Source organism: Propithecus coquereli, unplaced genomic scaffold, assembly GCF_000956105.1.
Source record: "Propithecus coquereli isolate 6110/MARCELLA unplaced genomic scaffold, Pcoq_1.0 Scaffold13, whole genome shotgun sequence".
Taxonomy (NCBI): Eukaryota; Metazoa; Chordata; class Mammalia; order Primates; family Indriidae; genus Propithecus; species Propithecus coquereli.
Genome location: NW_012137191.1, coordinates 5,763,851 through 5,788,030, shown reverse-complemented (window position 1 = coordinate 5,788,030; position 24,180 = coordinate 5,763,851). Strand labels below are relative to the sequence as shown.

General features: G+C 34.6%; 1 protein-coding gene across 4 annotated transcripts in view; it reads left to right on the top strand.

The window, feature by feature from the left end:
- PPHLN1 (periphilin 1) overlaps positions 1-23,484 on the top strand; it is a 130,720-nt gene extending 107,236 nt beyond the window's left edge. For all 4 annotated transcript variants that reach the window (XM_012638464.1, XM_012638463.1, XM_012638462.1 and 1 more), the window contains one exon: positions 22,740-23,484. In XM_012638464.1, coding sequence (XP_012493918.1) covers positions 22,740-22,934 — 195 coding nt within the window. In that variant the 3' untranslated portion in view covers positions 22,935-23,484. The remainder of the gene's footprint in view (positions 1-22,739) is intronic.
- Positions 23,485-24,180: the final 696 nt, after the last annotated feature.

Below are 24,180 nucleotides of genomic sequence, written 5' to 3'. Positions count from 1 at the left end.
CCTATTGGCCATTTGTATGTCTTTTTTTGAGAAATGTCTAGCCAAATCCTCTGCCTGTTTTTTAAGATTATTTGATTTCTTCCTATTGAGTTGTTGGAATTCCTTATATATTCTAGTTATTAGTCCCTTGTCACACGGGTAGTTTGCAAATATTTTCTCCCATTCTGTGGGTTGTCTCTTCCCTTTGTTGATTGTTTCCTCTGCTGCACAGAAGCTTTTTAGGTTTATATGATCCCATTTGTCCAATTTTACTTTGATTGCCTTTGCTTTGGGGGTATTACTCAGGAAGTCCTTGCATAGACCAGTGTCCTGAAGTATTTCCTCAATGTTTTCTTTTAGTAGTTTCATACTTTCGGGTCTTAGATTTAAGTCTTTAATCCATTTTTATTTGATTTTTGTATATGATGAGATATAAGAGTCTAGTTTCATTCTTCAGCATATGCATATCCAGTTTTCCCGGCACCATTTATTGAAGAGGCTGTCCTTTCTCCACTGTATGTTCTTGACACCTTTGTCAAACATAAGTTCACTATAGATGTGTGGATTTATTTCTGGGCTCTCTATTCTGTTCCATTGGTCTATGTGTCTTTTTGTGTGTATTTTATTTTTTTTATTTTTTGAGTAAAGGTATATCCTTCAGAATGAAGATTCAATCCCTTGATGAAATGCAGAAGCTTATATACCATCTTGAGGTTACAGAAAGAATGCAGGGCTTGGATCTTGGGAAAACAGGCTCTGGGAGTGGGGAAAGAGAAATTCTGTTGAGTGGTGATAAATGGGAGAATTTAATGGACTTGAAGAACATACAATGGTCTGGGGCAAAAATCTGTTGGCCCCACTGAGTGGACAATGGTTTGTGACAAAAGTCTGTCCAAGTTTGTTGACAGACTTTAATGTTCCTTCCTGCAGTATGGGTTCCTTTAATGAAAATTCAGGGAAGGGACTGAAGGTAATTGTTTTCTTCTTTCGTAGGTGCAGACAGAAAATCAGGAACTTTAGAGAAAAACTTTCTTCTGTGGTTTGGGAAAGATAGTGGGCAGAGGAGATCAGAGAGATCTTGAGGCTCATTTTTCAGTATGTACGAAGTACCATATTTTGCAGTATTGGTTTCTGAGCCCCAACATTAGATCTAGCATGGAGCTGGGAGACTCCATTTTTAAAAGTTCCTCACATGAATATAGAGATACAGCTTTGGGGAACCACTGATATATATATATTTATTTGGCCATTGACCTAGGTGACGTTTTTATGGGATTGATTCCCATGTTGAAACTTAGAGAAATAGAGTACAATTGAAGAAAAGTGGGGAATGAGTTATCAGCGCAGTTGAGCAGACTGTATCGATGAAATCAATGACTGATGCACCATATAATCCTCATCTGTTCACAAGTATTTGGCACTGACTGGGCTACATTACATTTAAGACAGTTGACATGAGTAACTGAGGAATGCCATTATGCAGCTGTATCACTAAAGATGTATACATGAGCACATTGAGCAGGGAGGAATTCAAAAACTTATTTGGCACCATGACCCACTCTCGTTATTTGATTTCTTATCTCCTTGTACTCTACCCACACACTTCTGCATACACTGCTCATTCAAGTCAAAAATAAGAATGATGATGATAAATATAAAATTAAATGTTTTAAAATAAATGAAAATTAAAGTTAATTTGGTTTTTACAATAGAGCAAGCATTATTTGAGATATTTAGAAAAGCTTTTTGTGCCAATACAGTGTTGTTTTGGTTACTACAGCTTTGTAGTATAATTTGAAGTCAGTAATGTGATTCCTCCAGTTTTGTTCTCTTTGCTCAGGTTGGCTTTGGCTATTCTGAGTCTTTGTGGTTCCATATAAATTTTTGGATTTTTTTTTTCTTTTTCTATTTCTGTGAAGAATGTCATTGGTATTTTAATGGAGATTGCATTGAATCTGTAGATTGCTTTGGGTAGTATAGACATTTTAATAGTATTGATTCTTCCAGTACATGAGGATGGAATATCTTTCCATTTTTTGTGTCCTCTTCAATTTCTTACATTAATGTTTTATAGTTTTCATTGTAGAAATCTGTCACATTTCTCACATTTTATCAAATGCTTTTTCAGCATCAATTGAAATGATCATATGGTTTTTGTCCTTCGCTCTGTTGATGTGATGTATCACATTGATTGATTTGCATATGTTGAACTGTCCTTGCATCCCTGGGATGAATCCCACTTGATTATGATGAATAATCTTTTCAATGTGTTGTTGAATTTGGATTGCTGGTTTTGTTGAGGCTTTTTGCATCTATGTTCAGTGGATATACTGGCCTTAGTTTCCTTTTTTTGTTGTATCTTTGTCTCGTTGGGATATCAGGGGGATACAGGCTTCGTAGAATGAATGTGGGAGTATTCCCTCCTCCTCAATTTTTTGGAATAGTTTAAGTAGGATTGGTATTAATTCTTCCTGAGTGCTTCGTAGAATTTAGAAGTGAAGCCATTGGGTCCTGGGGTTTTCTTTGATGGGAGACCTTTTATTACACTTTCTATCTCATTACTTGTTATTGGTTTATTCAGGTTTTGGATTTCTTCTTGGTTCAATCTTGGTAGGTTGTATCTGTCTGAGAATTTATCCATTTCTTCTAGGTTTTCCAATTTATTGACATATAGTTTTTCATAGTAATCTCTAATAATCCTTTGGATTTCTGCAGTATCAGTCCTTTTTCATCTCTGATTTTATTTATTTGGATCTTCTCTTTCTTTTTCGTAGTCTGGCTAAAGATGTGTCAGTTTTGTCTTTTCAAAAAGCCAACTTTATGTTTTGTTGATCTTTTGTATTTTTTTTTGTTTCAATTTCATTTAATTCTGCTCTGATCTTTATTCTTCTGCTAATTTTGGGTTTGGTTTGCTCTTGTAGTTCTACCTCTTTGAGATACATCATTAGGTTGTTTATTTTAAGGTTTTCTACTTTTTTGATGTAGGCACTTATTTCTATAAACTTTCCTCTTATTACTGCTTTTTCTGTATTCCATAGGTTTTGGTATGTTGTGTATTCATTTTCATTTGTTCTGAGCAGTTTTTTAATTTCCTTCTTAATTTCTTCATTGACCCACTGGTCATTCAGGAGCTATTGTTTAATTTCCATGTGTTTGTATATTTCTCAATGTTTCCTCTCGTTACTGATTTTGAGTTTCATTCCATGTGGTCAGAGAAAATGCTTGCTATGATTTCAATTTTTTTAAAATTTTTTGAGAACTTGTTTTGTGGCCTAACATATATTCTGTCCTGAAGAATGATCCATGAACTGGGGAGTAAAACCCTATCTTAATGGACTTTTGTTTCATCTCTCCCCCTATTCCATTCATTCCCCTATTTTACTCCTCAGCCACAGCATTTATTACAGTGATGTCACAAAATATAAAATTTTATTTACTGTGATAGATTAGAGGGAGCTTTGAATAGTCTTGAATAATTATATCGGGAACTTTGTTCTTGGTTGAACTTTGTTGGTAGAACTTTGTTCTACCAACTTTGTACTTGGTAGAAAGGCTTTGTAATAAAATATTCTGTTTCAACCTCTACTAGTAGACGCAATTGAATTCCAGTACTAACCACTCAGAGTTACTACAGACCCCGCAAGTTTTATAAAGGGCATGGTCTTCAAGTAGTGGATAAGAAATTAAGGTATTGTGGAAAAGAATGTGATTATAGACTGTATTTTACTAAAATTTGTTGGTAGGAAAAAAAGATTGTAAGTAGCAGCCCGGGATTGTTGTATAAGGATGGGTGGATTGGAGCCAGATTACTGAAAAACTTGAGTGCCAGAAAAAACGTGTTTTAAATTCTATTGATAAGGCAGAATGGCTTATAGATGAATTTCAAGTACATGTGTATTATGATCAGGATATTTTTTGGAAGATGAGTTTGGCCACATAAAAATGTTTGGCTACTTTTCAGGTGAGGGATAATGAGAGCCTGAGTTAAATTGGAGTCAGAGGCCAGCCATAGTGGCTCACTCATGCCTGTAATCCTAGCATTCTGAGAGGCTGAGGTGGAAGGATTGCTTGAGGCCAGGAGTTCAAGACCAGCCTGAACAACAGCAAGACCCCGTCTCTACAGAAATATATAAAATTAGCTGGGCATGGTGGCATGCACTTGTAGTCCCAGCTACTTCAGAAGCTGAGGCAGGAGAATTGCTTGAACCCAAGAATTTGGGATTACAGTGAGCTATGATGATGCCACTGCACTCTAGCCAGGGCGACAGAGTGAGACTCTGTCTCAAAAAAAAAAAAAAATGCAGAAGAACAAGTATATGAGAGTGACGTGAGAATAAGTAAATCTTGGCACTGGTCTATTTACTTTTGAATACTTATGTAAGAGTAGGGGTAATATGAAAGAGACTGGAGATTTAAAACATACAGAGGGAATAATTGATGAAGCAAGAGGAGCTATCAGTAGCACAGATAGAGAAACTAACCTTGAAAATTCAGAGAAACCGTTTTCTGAGACTAGGGGGAAAGGAGAATAAAGTGATAACATTTTTGAGGTGGAGAGGAGATAAGTTTGGGAAAGAGGCAATTTTGCTAAAGTAGGAGGAAATGGGAGAAGGAAGGGGGAGTCGTTATCAGCAGTTGGAGTTCCTGAATTGGGTGTGGAAAGGGCTTAGAATATCCCATATGCTACATGTTGATATGGAAGTCAACAAGAGAGATTAAGGAGTTTGTGGTGGATCAAGTAATTGCAGTTTTGGACTTTTTCCAACAATTCACAGCATCCTTTATGTAAGAGTAGAAAGGCAAACCAGATTGTTTAGTCATAGTTGACCAGGTAAGAACACTTTGAATGTTGTTAAATAAAAGATACTCACTGATAATAAAGCAGTAAAGGTTATGATTTTATGGGAAAAAAATTTTAATGACACAAACTTAGTCTCTTTTGGTCTTTAACTCAATTATTTATATGCCAGGAAGTTTGAGCAGTAGTTATCACGCAGTTCAAAATAGAAGTGTGGCTCAAGTCTGTAATCTTAGCACTTTGGGACACTGAGGTGGGAGGATCTCTGGAGCCTAGGAGTTGGAGGCAGCAGTGAGCTATGATCATGCCACTGTACTCTAGCCTGGGCAACAGAGTGGAACACTGTCTCTTTTAACAAAAGAAAAGAAAAGAAAAAAGTGATAAAAATTAAACTTACATCTATAACTCAGGTTTGCTGTTAATCATGGTACATTGAAAAGAGGGGAAAAATACCCTAGTTTTTAATTTTTTGAGCTGTCTTTTTTTTTCCAATCAAGGCAGGAAATGGCTAATGTATTTTAGAATTTTCCACTTAAAAGGAATGAACAATAGTATTTTAAAACAAAGGTGAACCTTCCAGAATAATTTGAAACTCAGTTTTCCTAGTCAAGTGGAATGTTGCAATGGCTTTTTTCTTGACATGTAAACCTGTTTAATATAATGGTTTCCCTACTTGATACCCTCTAGTGGCTTCCCATTACACCACTTTAGAATAAAAATCCAAAGTCTTTCCCATAGCTATAGAGACCTGCTGACTCTGTACACTACCTCTCCCTCCAAATTTCTTTCATATTACCCTTGTGGCTCACTGTGCTGCGGTCATACAGGCCTCCTCTCAATGGGACATCTCCCCTCTTCTTGGTAGTCTTTCTTGATGCTGACTTCTGCCTACAGTTTTCTCTCTGGCTTCTCATCTTTCAGGCCTCCACTTAAATGTAACCGTTTCACTAAAAAAGACCCCTTTTCTTTATCCCCCTAGCCAGTCTAAATAGTTCCTCAATCACCGAACCTACTTTATTTCCTCTATAACATTTACCACCCTCTGTAACACCATAATTATACATATATTTTTGTGGTTTTATACATTTTATTATATATCTTTCCAGCTTAAAAGATGGCTTCCTAAGAATAGGGACTACATGTTTTGTTCACTATTTGTTCTGAGCCTGCACCTAGTAGGTCCTCAAATGTTTGTTGAATGAATGGTTTCTGAGTATTAAGTGCTTTCTATCCACTCTTTCACTTAATCCTCACAAAAGTCCTGTGAACTAAGGTATTGTTACAATCCCTAAGTTACAAATAAGGAAACTGTACCCCATAAATATATATAATTTGTCAATTAAAAATAAGTTTTTCAAAGAAAGAAAAAAAATAAGGAAACTGGGGCTTAGAGTTGGGTCACCTAGCAACCCAAATCTAGATCTCCATAACATAACATCTTTATCACTCTGCCATATTCCTGCTGGCCCATTAATAGTTTAAATCCTTTCATATGTATTTTTAAAAATAAGACAAAACAAAATGGGACATTTTAAATGCTGATGAGCCTACTTTTCTACAGTAGTTGCATCTGTGGGAATTTAAAAAAGGATTGAAGACTGAGATTTGTTTTGTTTTTTTCAGTTTTGAAGATTGAATTGTATTTAAGTTACATTTATGTGGTTTAATATGATTGAGAAATTACCCCAATGCCCCAAGAGATTGTGGTCATTTTTGGCCAAGTAGAAAGAAAATAAGAAATTATACCTGTGGTAATTTTTAACATTTTCTCCTTTCTTTTGTGGCATACCTGTGAATAGGAACAGCTCATTTCCCAAGGTCATAACAGATTGATCCTTATTATACAAAGTATTTGAATGGAAGCTTTTACTGTGTAATTGTATCTGTACGTGATGACTTGAAAGCTAAGAAAACAGTTAACCTGATTTCCATATGGATAGTTCAGAGTGTGTTCAGTAAGTGAGGAGAATGGTTGTTGCTGCTTCTGGGAGAAATATAGGACATTATAGTCAAAATTTGACTTTTAAAGTTGTATTTTGGTTATTCCAATTTAACGTGGCTTCTTTTGTCTCAAAAACTGAAATAACCTAAGTGCCATTTTAAAAAATCGAATACAGAATACAGCTACTGCACAGTTGAGCTATATGGGATAAATACTGGCTTGAATCGCTAGAGATGATTCAATGTTTGAGGAGAAATTTTAGAGCTTTCTGTCACACCTACACAATGGAGACAGAAGAACAACTGGAAATTTTTCCTTTTGTTTTATATAGAATATGTTTACATTTTAATTATTGCTTCATCTTAGTAATATGCAATCCTTTTGGCTTCTTAAATAGTGTCATCCTGAATGGGTACCATTTCTGGACTAGTTTTGCTTTTGTTTGTGTTTGTGTTTTCTTTTCTCGTTTTTTTTTTAAAAATACAATATTATGTTTTTAGACATTTTGAAGCTTGTCTCTGTGTATAATTGTCTTTTTTAAAAAACTTTTTTCTTCTTTAATGCCCAGTTTTAGTGGTAAAATCTATATAAATATATAATAAAGCATAGTATTTCTAAATGAATTTTATTCTCCTCCTACAATCTGATTCTCTTATAGAGAAAAGAATTTTAGACCAAATCTTATCTTGACTCTGGTCAGAAGACTTGATTCTTTAAAAATAATAGAATATTGTCAATCCAAGCAACGGGTATTTTAACTTAAGTATGATTTCTGCATTGGATTGACAATTACCTTATGAAATCTGCTTAAAAAACATTTTGCTAAGCAAATTATCAGCAAGAATATTCTGTGTGTAATTTTATATATGAATAATTGATATAAAATACCAAGAAGTCTTATTTGTCAGAAACAACCCTAGGCCAGTGCCTTTACATTTAAATACTTTAAAAGTTGGGATGACTATATATTTGAAAGTTAATACATTTCAAGGTACTATATTTTAGGCTTTTCACTATCTTGAAATGACTTTTTAATGTAAACTTTCTTTCCAACTTGATTTCAGAACTTGTTTGTTATAATTCATCTTCCTTGTAATTCTAAATCTATTACAAGTTTAATTATCATAATTTGATCAAGGAAAAATCTTCATTGACAACCCCCTTTGAACAGTTATTTACTAATCTCAACAAGTTTACATATGGGATCAATTGGATAAGATGGTCAAAATGTCTTACTAAAGTATAAGCCAAGGCCAGAATATTTTAGAATTTTAAATTAATCAGAAATACTTAAAAATCCATTTCATTTCCATCCTCATAGTGGGAGACTGGGAGGTGGTTACAAAGGAAGCAAAAGAAATAATATTTGCCCTCAAAAGGTGGACGGGACAGAAAGAAACATACATTTCATGAATATTTAGAGTATTCTAGAAAAATTGATCTAGGAAAACTTTGTGAAAAATACCTTAACAAAATTTTGAAGAAATTAAAGTAGAAAAGCAAGCAGGGGAATACAGATAGCATACGAAAAAGCATGTGAAATACTTTAAAATGTGTAGTAGATGGTGTTTTGGTAGGTGATGAGAAGATTTTAGTAGCCAAGATTTTATTGAAGAATTTAATTGGATTGGATCTGGGGAAGCCAAAGGGTCAGTGTTGAGAAGGTTGGGACTTTTTGTTTTGTTTTGTTTTTGAGGAAGATGGTGCCTATGAGTAGAAAAGTTTAGAATAAAAAGAGGCTAGATATAAAACTGCTAGAAAGATGGCTACTGTGCAGTAACATTGCTATATTGGTTAGGTCAATGCTAGTATTATGACTATAGAAATAACAAAACCAAGAAATAAGGACGTACAACAGTCAGATTTTGGCAGTATGGTGCCTCTAAAAACATGTAAACAGTCCTTTTAAAATAGAAAAATTTAGCATTTAATTTGCATATGATTCAGTGTTTAGGAAATGTCAAGCCATAAATTAAAATTCTAGACTTTTAAATACTACAACACAAATAACACTGAACTCTCAGAAAATGAAGCCCCATTTTGATGTTTATACCTTTTATTGTCATAGGACACTGAAAATACGTATGAGAAATGGAATGGTTTAATGCATTTTTCCAGGATGTGTTTATATGAAAAATTTTTGTCTATGTTGTATCTAGATGAGCACATGGTAATCTTGTACTAAGTAAGGTTAAAGGGGAAACAACAGCCTGCTGTTTCTTTTGGCTCTTGTAATAAGTTAACCTTTTGACTCTTATCTGAACCAATCAAATGTTTAGCTCACCTAATCCAACGAAAGAATTTATTTCTGGTTTTCCCTGTTATTTTTACCTCAAATTTACCATCGTTTCAGTCTTAGTGATTTTACTAATCAAAAAAGTTAGCAATATTTTAATCCAATAGCTCAACTTTTTAAAAATCCATTTTAGTACATATACTACATATTGAAAATAGTTTTGGCAAGTTCATTGGATCTTTAGGAGTCTATTAGAATTCCATAGTTACAGCACTACCATTTTTTGCCCTCGGTTTCTAATAAATAGAAATATTGAGTTGTACTCTGTAATACTGGCTTACTCTAAATTATCAGTAAACAATACATAAATTTAATTTAACTGGATTCCTGCCTCAAAATCCTTGGCTGTAGGTAAATTCTATCTTCAAAAAGGCCTCTTGAGGACCAGATTTATATCTTCATTTACTAAAATTTAATAGCATCGTGCTTAGTGATTAACACCTGATATTTACCTTGTGTATAAAATGGAAGTAGCAATATAACTAGTTGATGTAGGAATGACAGTATGATTGTAACATTAGTCTGTTCATTTTGTGAACAATGTTGTTGTAAGTATGTCTCTGATTCTTGGAAGGAATTCCAGTATCTAATTACTTTTGCTGTAAAAGTATAGACTAGAAAATATCTACAGACAGATCTTGAAAATATGTACTTCCATTTATATATAACAATATGTATGGATTCCCTACTATACATAATACCTTTAGAGATAAAAGCAAAATAATGACTTATTTAAATATTAATTAATTTTAACCTACTTTTAATCTACCTGATATGGCAGTTCCTATTTTTAAAATGAAGCTGTACTATTTAGGTTAGTTGTGAGTAATTCCTTTCTTCTGGAAAGAAAAAACACATCTTGGAAGTATTCAGAGTGGTATTGAATGTTATCTAATTGAAAAGTCCCTCTCTGGTGAAAGTGTGGTTAAGTAGACCGATAATATTCTATTTCCTGTATTTGCATATGATGAGCTGAAAGCAAATACATTATTTTTTATTTTTTTCCTGTAGGAGTAATAATAGGTGTATTTTCAATGGAAACTCCAAGGATTGGTAATTGTTTAGCTCTCACCATGGAAAATTATAGCCCATCTTTAGCTGTGTTTATGTTGGATAAAGGCTTGTGGCCCATCTTTAACTATGTTTATGTTGGATAAAGGCTTGTGGAGTGCCTTTGATGGGTTTGCAATTATATTGACGAGAAAATAGATTTATGCTATCACTTCGGCATTCCTGCCAGTGTTAAAGCACTGCTGATAGGCGGATGCGCCAGCAGCAGGCTATCATGCTAGGTATCCAGAGAAAGTTTTGAAAAGTTATAAAACCCACTCAAACTACTCTTGGCAAGTAAAGTGAAAGTATTGAAAGCTTACAGGGGTTTCTAATGAATCATAGGGCAGAAATCAGGTTTAGAACCTGGAACTATAAGACTGCCAGGCAATTTCTCTTCCTTCTTAATTTCCCTCTTGCTTCCCATGCCCCCTTCCCCCACCTTCCTACCGTCCCTCTTTCTGTATTCCTTGGCCATGTCAACATTATAAACCCAGTTTCATAAGCTAGTAAGCTCTGGTTATTCACCTTTATCACCAAAATTCTTAAATTCTACTATGGTATGTAGTTTTCGATTACATAAATACAGCTTTCGCTTTCGATAAGTATAGCTCAGGGGCCTATCTTGGGAGGTTGCGAGGAATCAGCTAAGCAGAAACTACCCATATACTGGAGCCATAGTTAATCCTGACCACCCCTACACTGGTGCTTTCTGAGTCAGTGGCCTCTCAGCAACCCCCACTCCCATCACCTTCACAAAAAAGAGTTTATGGCATATATTTGAAAAGTCTTCCAGAACTATGGAATTAGCAAGGACTTCATCTTGAGCTGAAAATTCACAATACCTCGATGCTATAACAAAAATGAAAGTGTTTCTAAACTATAGTACATACAAAATATTTAAACTATTTATGCCACAGAAAACAGAAAAAGAAAAAAGTAACATAATAGCACGTGTATGCTGAAACCATAATGTAATTTTTCATTGTGAGACTTGGAGAAATTTTATAATAGGAAAAGTAACTTTCACTAAAATCAACTCTACGATACAGAATTTTCTCCCAGGTTTTTAAAATAACCTTTATTTTTAAAATTAGTATGTGCATTATAGGTAACTAAAAAACACAAGAAGCAAAGAACAAAGCGCCCATTATCATAAGCATTTTACAGTTTGGTATGTCCTTCTAGGTTCTGTGTGTATATATGTGATAAATAATTTTAATGATGAAAGAAGAGGAAGGGTAGAATGAACATACCTGGTTCACTGAATCACCTGAAGCTAGGGGAGAACTTGCCTCCCCTACAGGATATGTTGAAAATGCCCTATTCCTACCATAAAATGCTCTTTAACCAACCACAGCCAGCAGAAGTAGCTTACAGAACAATAGCACTTTTCCCAGCATGGGGCAGACGGCTGACCTGACCTGTTTATTTTTCATTAGTTTATCTTAGTGGCATCCCTGAAGCTGTATGGAAAAATAAGCCAAGTTTCAAATTTCGCTAGGGGAGTGACTTAAAGTACAGTATTAGACACGAAGGACACACAAAATGATATCTCATGAGTTATCTCATGATAGATAGAAGTCATAAACAGATGAGACCTGCCTTTCGGGCCCCTCCAAGCCATTTTCTTTATCCTGCTCTTCAAAACCAAGCAGGTTAATTTCTCTTTGCCACGGATTTAGTCTCGGTCATGGCTTTGTTTCTATTTTGGATTTCAGTAATTCTCTTGGTTATAGCAGCATTGTGATTCTAGGTGAATTGGAAACCTAGGCTGGGAATGTTCATTGTTTTTTTTTCAACTAACTACCATTAATCTCTCTGCTTCGATATTTTTATAAAATGAAGGCTGTAACTCCATAGTGCTCGTAAGGATTCGTGGTATGCAAAATAATGTAAAGGTCCTTATGAAAATATTGTTAGTGACCTAGTACTTATAATTTGCCAATTCTTTTTAAATGCTACTATATTTAAACAAACAAAAAGACCTTCAGAATTGTGACCCACAACCATTTCTAGTCACAGAGACCTTTGCTAGAAGTCCTTCCCATTCTCCTAAAATTCTTCTTGTATAGTGAGGCCTCCCTGAGGCAAGGACTCAACTGATTGGGCCCAGTAACCGTTGAAACTTCTAGCTTCAATATAATACTTCCAGATCTTCAGAAGGTTACAGCAACCTAATGTCAATTGTTTCCAGCCTCCTTTGTGGTAGATGAATTGGGAAGGAAGAGGAGGAGGTAGGTCTTGAAATAGCTAAGCTGCTTCCTGCTTAATCACTCCTGCTGACAAATTTCTCCTTTTGGAGGGTAACTGGGGTAGAGGTTGCTACTCTTAGATCTCTCAAACCAATTTAAGATTTTTTTATTTGTGAGAACAGGCTATTGCCAATTAACTACTTTTTTTTAGCCTTAGATCTAAAATGTGACCTTTATACAGTTCAACATTGCACTTTTCTGATTGATAATATTAAATCATTTCGAAGGCTAGACTACCTCATCTATGAAATTCTAAAAAGATTTATTTGAATGTTACCTTAATTAAAATAAATTTTATTTGGAAAATTTTAACTAAAGCTATATATTGGATTTTTCTTTTAGTTGTGTACTCAATCGCTTCATTTAATTCTTACCCAAATATAATAATTTCTTTTGTAAGAAATAGCTATATATAAAAATCAGTTGTGTATACATAAGAATTTTACCTTTTTAACCTGATTTTTTTTTTAAACAGGAAAGGGGGAAAGACTTTCTAAGTGACAAATATCTTTTAAGGAACTGAATTGCCATTTTAATCTATGATCTCTGTTTCATTGTGATGAATGTTTTAGACATTGCTTGGGAAAATGTCCAAATTAAGTTTTCTTCACTTTTATTAAAGAATGTTTATTATTCTTAGACATGAAAATATCAAAAGCCACATGAAAAATTTAGTAATATTGCAAAATATTTGTTGTTACCCATTTTCTTGCAGTTAGAATTTTAGAACTTATGTTTTTAATTGCCTTTTGTGTTTATTATGAATATTTTTCTTTAAATTTAGCCTTTTTATACTTTTCATACCTTAGAAGTTTTTTTCCTCAAGCCAATAACTAACATTGACCATAAAATTACTTTTCCTGGCTTACTAAATCAGAATTGAATGGGGATATTGAGCAATGAATACACTGATTTTCTTTTCATCAGTAGTCTTCAGTGGTTTGTTTATTGTCTAATAAATAAGGAAAAAAATGTCTGCAGTATACCTACTACATGTTAAGTCCAAGAATTTGGTCTTTGCCTTACCTATTCATATCTAGCTCCATTTTGATTCTAGTCTATTAGTCATCTTTTTCAAAACTTTCCTATATTCCAAGACTCATTACTCCTTAAACACACTATGCTAATTTGTTTCCAAGTTGCCTGGAATAGCGAACACTGCCTCACTGCTCCTCTTCCCTGACCGCCCCCCCCACACCCCTCCACCATGATATTTTATTTGGTATCATTATAAAACTTTGTATTTCTCTTACAGCATTTACTGTATTCTACCTTGTTTTATGGTTATTTTAAATCTATTGCTCTTTTTACTCTTTGAGCAACATGTCATGTTATTACTGACAGTGTCTTGCACATACTAGGGAAAAGAAGAGAAAAGAACATGTTGTTAAGAAAATCGTAAGGGAGAGAAAATATATTTACTATTCATTAAGGGGAAGTGGATCATCATAAAGGTCTTCATCCTCATTGTCTTCACATTGAGTAGGCTGAGAAGGAAGAGGAGGGGTTGGTCTTGCTGTGTCCGGGGTGCAGAGGTGGAAGAAAGTCTGCGTCTAAGCGGACCCAAGCAGTTCAGGCCCGTATTGTTCAAGGGTCAACTGTATGGTGAGGTGACAGATACATTAATCCTCTTCACTGTAGTAACCATTTTACTATCTACATACAACCTATAACATCATGTTGTAAGCCTCAAATATATACAATAAAATTTATTTTTTAAAAAATGCCAAAAGGACAGGATTTAGAGAGCATCTGGTTTGCTGAACACATAGAGGTGCTAGGAAGGCGGCACACCCGGAGAGGGCATGGACGCTCTGCCACCCTTTCCCCTTACCTTGCCCTATGTGTCTCTTCTGTTGGGCTGTTTCTGCGTTGTATCCTTCTATAATAAACAGGCATTAGTAAGTAAATGTGCTTTCTGTGAGCCGCTCTAGCAAATGATCGAACCTGAAGGAGGAGGTCATGGGAACCTCCCAATTTATAGCTGCTTGGTCAGAAGTTCTGGAGGTTCCTGACCTACAGTTGGCTTCTGAAGGTGGGGGAGGTAGTCTCGGGACTGAGTCCTTAACCTGTGGGATCTGACTTTAACCCCAGTTGGTACCTGCCGGAGAACTGATATGTGGGAATGTCAGAAGGTGAAGTATTGAGTATTGTGAGAGTATAGGAGAGGAAAAACAGTTGGTTTTTCCTTATACAGTTCCTCTGTTCATCCATTAATTCATCTTATTTTTTGATGCATGTCAAAGTGTGTTACAAATAGCAGCACACTTCACTCCTGAAAACATCAACATGTGTGCCATTACCTAGAGTTTAATATTTTTTAAGCCTCTTTTTAAAGAAATAAAATATTACAGATAGAGGTAAAGCCTCTCTTGGGTCTCATTTGATCACTTCTCAGAGCTATCATTCTTATGTATGTTTTTGTATTACTAGTATATATGTGTGTATGCCTAAACTAAATAAACTACTGTTTTTAAAGTGTGCATAAATGGATCATACTTGTACATATTTCCTTTGCAACATTCTCAATCAACATTAATTTGAGATTTGTTTAGGTTTATATTTAAACTTTATGGGATCTGGTTTTGGCATTAGTAAATTATTCTGTAGACAATTCTGTATTTGGAATTATTTCATTCCTTTTTGTCTGTTTAGTGTATCATGATTGAAAGAAATAATAAGTTGAAAAGGGTGAAAAAATCCATAATTAAGTATTAAATCTTGTGTTGATTCCTATAAATTTATAAGCCGGTCTGGATTTATGTATGAAAATGCTATAAACATTGATTGCTAAAGCTTTTTAGCATTTACCTACTTTGTCATTAATTTTGAGTAACTTTTTTATGTAGTTGTAATAATTTTACTCACATATTGAGTGTAGGTACCGTAGGTCTAATGTATGTGTTTATAATGCATTTCTTAGCAACTACCAGTGTTCTTTTTAGGAGCTGTGCTTTTAAGAGCCAACAGGGCTGCAGCTTTGAGGAGGAAGACTCAGAGATATCTTTTTCTGTTAATACAGCACAAGCAGCAACATAGATTACAATAGTTTTGACACCTTCTGCATTATTATAGACCCAAATTAAAGGGTTTAAATTTGTCTCCAGTATTTAACATCAGTGTTCTGTCACTTTTCCCCCCAACCTCATCAGCACATTAGACATTATGAACGTTTCCTTGTATATTAAGCTCCAATTGTAGTTTCTTTCTTTAACTTACATTTTTATTTGCCTTTCATCAAAAGGTTGTAGAACATTTTACAGATACTAATTATATTTCACAATGATTCTTTAAAAGTGGTAAGCTTTTATTACCCACTTTAATGATAAAATGATTGCAAATATATATTATTTAATTTACTAGGTCAACACTTATCTCTACATCTTTACCTTCTTTTCATTCCTCTGTTCTCCATGACAACACTGCTAAATAGAATTTTCTGCAATAATGAAAATGTGTTATATATGCACTGCCTAATATGGTAGCCACTAGCATTTGAAACGAGGCTAGTGTGATGGAGGAACTGAATTTTTAATTTAATTCTATTTCATTAATTTAAATTTAATATAGTTAGTGGCTACCATATTGGATGGCACAACTCTGTAATCCCTTCCATCCCAATAAACTGCCCTTGTGGTTAACCATTTACTTCCTAATTTCCAAATCCAGTCAGTATGTTTTGGTTGTCAGCTTCTTTGGTCTTAACTTGTCTTTTTTCTTTTCTTCTTTCTTTCTTTTTTTTTTTTTTGAGAAAAGGTCTTGCTCTGTTGCCTGGGCTAGAGTGCAGTGATGTCACCATAGCTCACTGCAACCTCAAACTCCTGGGCTCAAGCGATCCTCTTGCCTCAGCCTCCCAAGTAACTGGGACTACAGGCATGTGCCACCAACCTGGCTAATTTTTCACTTTTTGTTAAGACGAGGTCTTGCTCTTGCTCAGGCTGGTCTCAAACTCCTGGCTTCAAGCAATCCTCCTGACTCGGCTTCCCAAAGTACTAGGATTACAGGTGTGAGCCACCGTGCCCAGCCCCCTTTGGTCTTTCTCTAGCATTTGATTGACTGTCTCCTTATTTTGCAAACTCTTTCTTTGGCACCTATGTCTTCACTGTCTCCTGGTTCTTCGTCTTCCTTATTTTCTTTTCTGTGGCTGATATTGATGGTTTTAGATGTCTGCTTTTGGCTCTCTCTGGCTCTTATATTACATAGTCTCTCAAAGCTGACTTACCTATTCATTCAGCATTTACTGAGTATCTGGTTTGTGGGACTAGAAAGAACTTACTGCCTTCTTCAAGAAACTTCTATGGTTTCAACTGACATTATTGCTAAAGGTCATAAACTCAGTCCCTCCCTTGTTTTCTCCCCTGTTTATTTTTCCAGAAGTCCAGACTCATACTCATCTTCCTGTTAATGGTTGGTTCTAGCTGTCTCATGAGTTCCTCAAATGATTTATTGAGTACTGAACTTATCTCCACTCCCAAAACTTTTCCCTTCTAAATAAATAAAAGAAAAAACCTTCCACCTGTCACTCTTCACATTATCACATATCTACTGCTTCTTAATTACAGTAGTTTCCCCCTCATCCATGGGAGATATGTTCCACGATCCCCAATGGGTGCCTGAAATCTTGGGTAGTACCGAACCTTATATGTAGTGTGTTTTACCAATCTGCTAACCAAGAAGGCTACTAAGTGACTAATAGATAGCTTTTAGTGTGGCTACACTGGACAAAGGGATTCACATCCCGGGTAGGACAGAGCAGGATGGTGCAAGATTTCATCGTGCTTCTCAGAATGGAATGAAATTTAAAACTTACTGTTTATTTCTGGAACTTTCCATTTAATAGTTTGAGACTGTGGTTGACTCTGGGTAACTGGAACCATGGAAAGTGAAACCTCAGATAAGGAGGGAACTGTTGTACTTGTAAAGCCTCCAATCTTGTCTTTCTTTAACACGTCATGTCACATTTATCGTTCCAGCTCTCAGGAGCCCTAAGCATTGATTCTTAACCATTTTCTCTTCCTGATACACCCAAAGGATCTGGTTTCTCCTTGTAGTTCTTGCCCTGTTTGCTAAATGCTTATTTATAGGTTGATAGCTCCTTGAAAGAAACCTCTTCATGATCTCCTTTCAGGTTGAACAAAACCCTAAACTCTAGTGTGTTAAGCCAGTAGAATTTCCCCCAAACACCATTTCCTTCTCCTTCATATTTTCCTTGAGAGGACTTATTAGTTCTAATACCATTTTCTAATACTCCCTTCTCTAGACAGAACAGTTGTTTCTCCTCTTTCCACTATCGTTACTGTATCTGATGCAGATTAAATGCTTCCCGTATAGCAGACACTTTCTGAGTACTCTGTGTTATTTAATCCTCATAACAGCATAGTTAGGTGTAGGTACTGAAACTGAGGCACAGAGGCTAAGAAATTTTTTGCCCTTTTTTTCATTTGTTTATGTGATTCTTTTTAAAAACAATTTTAACAGATTTTATTTGTTAGAGCTGTTTTAAGTTTACAGAAAAATTGCAAGAAAATGCAGAGAATTCTTATATACCCCCTCTCGCTACACAGTTTCCCTGTCGTTAACATTAATTAATTTTCAAAAGTACCTGGAATAAATCCCACTTGATCATGATATATAATTACTTTTATATATATTTGGATTTGATATATTAATATTTTGTTGAGGATTTTTGACTCTATGTTCATGAGAGATATTGGTCTGTAATTTTCCTTTTTTATAGTGTCTTTGGTTTTGATATTAGGGTAATGCTGGCCTAGTAGAATGAGTTAGGAAGCCCCTCTCCTTATGTTTTCTGGATGAAATTGTAGAGAGTTGGTATCATTTCTTCCTTAAATGTTTGGTAGAATTCACCAGTGAAACCATCTGGGCCTGGTGCTTTCTGTTATGTTATGAATTGTTGATTCAATTTCTTGAATAGATACCAGCCTGATGAGATTATCTATTTCTTGTTTTATGAGTTATGGAAGACTGTGTCTTTCAAGGAAATGGCTTGTTTCATCTAAGTTTTATCAAATTAGTGGGCATAGGGTTGTTTATAATGTTCCTTTATTATCCTTCTAATGGCTGTGAGAGCAGTAGTTATAATATGTGTCTTCCTTTTTTGCTTGGTTAGCCTGGCTAGAGATTTATCAATTTTATTGATCTTTTCAAAGAATGACCTTTTGGTTCTATTGTTTCTACTCTGTTAATTTCCTGTTTTCAATTTTTTTTGCTCTAATTTTTTTTTCTTCTTCTTGGATTTCATTTGCTCTTTTCCCCCCTAATTTCCTAGCTTAGATTATTAATTTTTTATCTTCTTTTTTAATATATACACTTAATGCTATAAATTTTTCTCTAAGCATGTCTTTTGCTGCACTACACACATTTTGATGGTTTAATTTTTATTTAGTTCAAAATATTTTTCAATTTGTCTTGAGATTTCTTCTTTGACCCATGTGTCATTTAGAAGTGTGTCGTTTAACCTCCAAATGTTATGGGGTTTTCTAGCTAGCTTTCTGGTGTTGATTTCTAATTTAATTCCATTGTGGTTGGAGAGCATACTTTGTATGATATCTATTATTTTAAATTTAAGGTGTGTTTTATGGCCCAGACTGTGGTCTAACTTGGTTAATATTCCACGTAAGCTTGAGAAACATATGTAAAGTCCAAAATAGGTTTTACTGGACCCAAATCAAGGTATTTGCAGGGCTGCTCTTCCTCCAGAGGCTCTATGGAGAATCAGTTCCCTCGCATTTTCTAGTTTCTATAGGCCACAGGTTTCCTCGGCTTGTAATTCCTCCTTCTTTAAAGCTCATCATTCAGCCTCTGTTTCTGTGGCCATATTGCCTCTCTTTTTGACCCTCCTGCATTTGCCTTTTAAGGACTCTTGTGGTTACATTGCACCCACCTAGATAATATAGGATAAGCTCTCTATCTCAATGTCCCTTATACCATGTACAGTAACATATTCATGGGTTCCAGGGATTCAGAAGTGAACATCTTGGGGACGGGGTTAGGGAGCATTATCAGGCCTTCCACATTAGCAGAATCAGGATTTGATTCGAACTCAATAAGCTTGCTCTTGGAACTGCTCTTCTTTCTGCCTTCCCTACCACTTACACACCTAAATGTCTCATTTGTGCTTTGTTTTTATTGTTTGTTTTTACCTTTCCCAGTAGGATGTAACTCTTCTGAAATGGGACATGTAACATTTGAACCATATGAATTCAGATAAATGAGATTATATATATGAAATGAGGCATCAGGAATAGAGGAAATAATGTTCTCATTTGATTCCCCAGCGCTTTAAGGCTACGTGTATCTGACTTTTCCAGTTAACTAATTACCTCCTAATATTTACATAAATTATAATTTAAATATTAATATTAAGGTGTATATTATATATGCATAGATATTTTAACTTTTAAGTAGCCACCAAAGCTAGTAGGTACTGTTTTAGACACAGCTCTAATCTCCATCGTTCCTCTAAACTGGCCTTCTAGAATTGTAATGCATATATTAAATAAAGATGGTTTATCCAAAATGAAAATTCTTCTAACAGCTCATGTTTCCTTAGTTTTGGTTTCTTTTTTTGTGGGAACAGAAGTAAGATTTTATATGTCAGAGGAGTTTTTTTAGCAATTTTTAGGTAGAACAAATTTGCCATTGAGTTTGTTTTGCCTGTTACTATTTTTCTAGTCATCTGAAAGCATAAGCAGTAGTCAAAAGCCTTGGTAATTTATTTTATCATATTCCTTTATTCCTAGAAAAATTTTGTGAAAATTTAACTATTAACACAGGCTACTATAGTAAAGGAGTATGTGAAACCACATTTGGATAGTGTTTTCATTATGCTGGCAAATTTAACTACATTTTCTAAGCATTTTATGTGAACCCCACCCATACTGTAACCTGTTTCTCATTTTGATGAGGTCCAAGCTTGACAAAAACAGTAACAAAAAAGTCTTCCTGTGTGGCCTGTAGATACCAAATCTGAAGGAAGATTATTAATGAATTTCCAGCTAGGGACCATAAGCAAACAAACTCTCCTACAGATAACTACACCCTTCCTGTTTTGGGATTGAGTTTACTGTGGAACAGATTTCGGAAATAGGTTTCTGACAGTTGTGAATTGTATTTATAAAATGTTGGAGGGTGAGGTCTTCCTTTAACAAAAAACTAATTATTTCCTGTCTAATACCCAACGAGTACATTTTAAGCAGTCTTTTTAGTAAATTTATCCTCTGGTGTAGGGAATTATGTTGCTTTTAGCAGTTCTGGTTGTTCTTGCTAAGATGCAAACACTTATTTAATTTCCAACAAAAAATTCAAAAAGGACTTAAAATTTAAAAATAAAACTTTAAATGTTTACAGTATCTTGTCTCCAGAGTGACAGTAGTTTACAGTTTAAATAAATGCATGAACATCTTAATATGGTTTTATTTTTCATATGCAAATCTATAGCATATTTATGTTCTGTAAATATGCTAAATGAAGACTTACAGTTTAGGTAGAAGGCAGATTTACATTAAAGAATTTGCAGGTTAATTCACAATGTAACATTATCCTCATCTAGTACATCTGTTACAAAGAAGCCTGTAAAATTTAGGCCACCCAAAAAGCAGGCTGCTGAGGCCTGTGGTTGTTGTTAGAATGTTGTTATTATGTGGGCTGACTCGTTTGGTAAGGAATTCACCTCCACTAGGACTGTGAAACATCATGCTTCTGACTTTCCTCCAGGGAGATTACATTGGCTTGTCTTAGGTACTATGTATTTGTTAGACCAGTCATAATATGTTGTATTATCATATGTAATATTATCTCAGTAGTATACTGTTTTCTAAGTAGGTTTATCAGAATACCGGTATCAGTTCTCAGTCATGTAAACCTTAGGATAAACTAGAAAAAATGGTTCGTTTAAATTGCTAAATGAAACTTAATGGTTATTATGAGTAAATTTCATTACTGTTTAGAAAAATGTGTATGTGTGTATGTGTATCTGATGTGGAGAAGGCAGATAAGGAATTTTTATTTATTTACTTATTTATTTTTTTTAAGAGACAGGGTCTCACTCTGTTGCCTAGGCTGAAGTGCAGTGATGCAGTCATAGCTCACTGCAGCCTTGAACTCCTGGGCTCAGGGCCATCCTCCTGCCTCAGCCTACCCAGTAGCAGGAATTACAGATAGGAGCCATTGTGCCCCGTTGATAAGGGTTTTATATATTGTAATTAATGTGACATTCAAAGAATTTGTCCTTTAAATTTCTTTGAAACTTGTCGATTTTTTGGAGAGCAAGGAAATGAATTTAGTATAATTTAGCAACCTAAAACTGAGAGTTAAAATTAAAAATATTCTTTAAATAGCTATTTTTAAGCAATCAAAACAAATATTGCAGACATTGAAAAAATATAGCAGCAGCCACTACAACTAGCAGTGACCATTTGAGGAATAAAAACTTGTCATAAGCCGAGCAATGTTTCATATCACTTATTTCTAAAGTTTTTCAAAATGAATGAAACCCTTTTGGAGAATAAACAATGTTAAGTTGAGTGTTATTGTTAAGTTAGGAAAGAAAAATTAATGTAAAAGTTTTTAAAAAACAGATAATTTGTATTTCACTTAATTTTCATGGAAAATTAACTAACTTTTTATTTAAATACATGAATTACTGAGTAGGAAAAATAGCATAGAAATCTAAAATGCATCTGGTGACTACACATTAAGGAAATGACATTTAATGTGGAAGAAACTCAGAAATTTTTAGACAGGAAATATTTAATTGCCACTGATAAACATATATATACATATTGACATAAAATAATAATAAAATCTACACATTGAAGTAGAAGAATATATACATATTATATACATGCATATTGTCTTGACTGTAACTCTACCTGGATGACTTTAGCTATGTTAAACATTTATAACTTGAAAAGGTTTTTTTAAGTAGGTACTTTCGGCATTCTTATAGTTCTTGATTGTATAATAAACAGAATGTTGAATTTGTCATCTGCACGATTCAAACAAAGAATCTAAAGTTAGGGGCTTACAAACTTTTTTCTCCCAAACAGATAAATGAACAAAGCCATTGATATGCCTCACCTAGCCTTTGTTCTTAGATATTCTCATCTCTAGTCTGATGTCTTTTGAGTAGACTATCTTATACTGACAAATGCCATGCCAAATTTCTACATTTGGTCATATGGTATATTAATGTTTTTATTCTCAAGTTGTCAGCAAATCTTAAAGATAAAGGTTTAACTGGCCTCTGGCAGTAGTGACAATGCAAGGGCAAGAGAGGGGGAACAGTATTATTGTGTCTTCCCTTTAGACTTATGCATCATAGTTTTGTTAACTCAGCTAAGTATTGAGCTAATTATTTTCACTCTCAGCTAACCAGAGTATGTTTCACCTTTCTAGGTTTACCGACAAGACTGTGAAACTTTTGGGATGGTGGTGAAAATGCTGATTGAAAAAGATCCTTCGTTAGAAAAGTCTATACAGTTTGCATTGAGGCAGAATTTACATGAAATAGGTGAGCGGTGTGTTGAAGAACTCAAGCATTTTATTGCAGAGTATGATACTTCTACTCAAGATTTTGGAGAGCCTTTTTAGATTTTTTTGCTCAGGCAAAAAAAAAAAAAAGAGTTTCTAGATTCACCCCCCCCCGCCCCCGATTGCGTAAATCCTTAATATATGGAATTTTTGTGATGAAGAGAAATACTTTATGATAGTTGACCATACTTCCAGTATCAAATAAACATTTAAAATAGTCTGTTTAAAATATTTTAATTAGATTTTTTTTCTACATGTAAAGCCTCCTAATTCATATGCACCTTTCCCCCCTGCCCCCTAAAATGATGGGTCAATTAATTTTTCAAGCTTTCCAAAAGCAGTCCTGAAGAACAGCTTTCTGTGCCTACTCATGTTCTATAGTCTTCCAAGTATATAATCATTTGTTTGGTCACAGGAGTGTAATTTACAGGCTAGAGATCATACCACTTAAACATTAGTAGTCTTTTTGCATTTCATAGTGAATGGTACCATGTGAAAATGTTAGAATGCTGAGTTGTGATTTTATTGACTTGTTGCTTGCTTTTCTTAGGCTTTGTGACTTTTAATATGTTAAAGTGTACTATCATAATAAACCGAATACTTTGGTATCATAGAGAATATTTGCTTTGAGAATAAGTCTCATTCAATGATAACATAGAGCGCTTAAATCTCTGAGAGACACCTCAGAATAAAATCCTTTTTTCTAAGTAAATGAACTCAATGTCATCTATTAATCCTGAAACTTCTGACTCTTTCACTGATGTATGAGCCTTTAAGCAATATCATTTATAAGACTAATAAAAGGGACAATTTGAGATGACAGATTAGGGATATTTTAAAGTTGAAATTTCTGATCAAAAGAGGAAAAATTTAGAATGTTTTATTTTTTCATAGGCCCAGTAATGGAGTTTTTTTTTTTTTTTATAGACCTCTATTCCCCACCTGAAGAAAGAAGGTGATTGATAACATGCCCATGATTACACTATTTACAGATTATTCCCTTGTTAATCTCTGTAGTCTAGTGAGTTCTTTGTTCTCCTGCCTTTTCGAGGTCCTTAGCCCTTCAAAAGCGTTCATGAAAGAAACAAAGCAAATAGGTGTTGATGGTAAGCCCGACACAGCTACCCCTTACCAAGCAGCCTGTGTGAACAGTCCTTCATGAGTGAGCCATCCAAATCTTAACTAATTCTTAACTAATCCACGGGTTAGTTAAGAATCCAAGTGGGACGATTAGGATGTTCCACTCATTTCCTGATCACTTCCAGCAGCCCAGTGGCCCTGAGCCAAAATATACAATTTTGCAGTA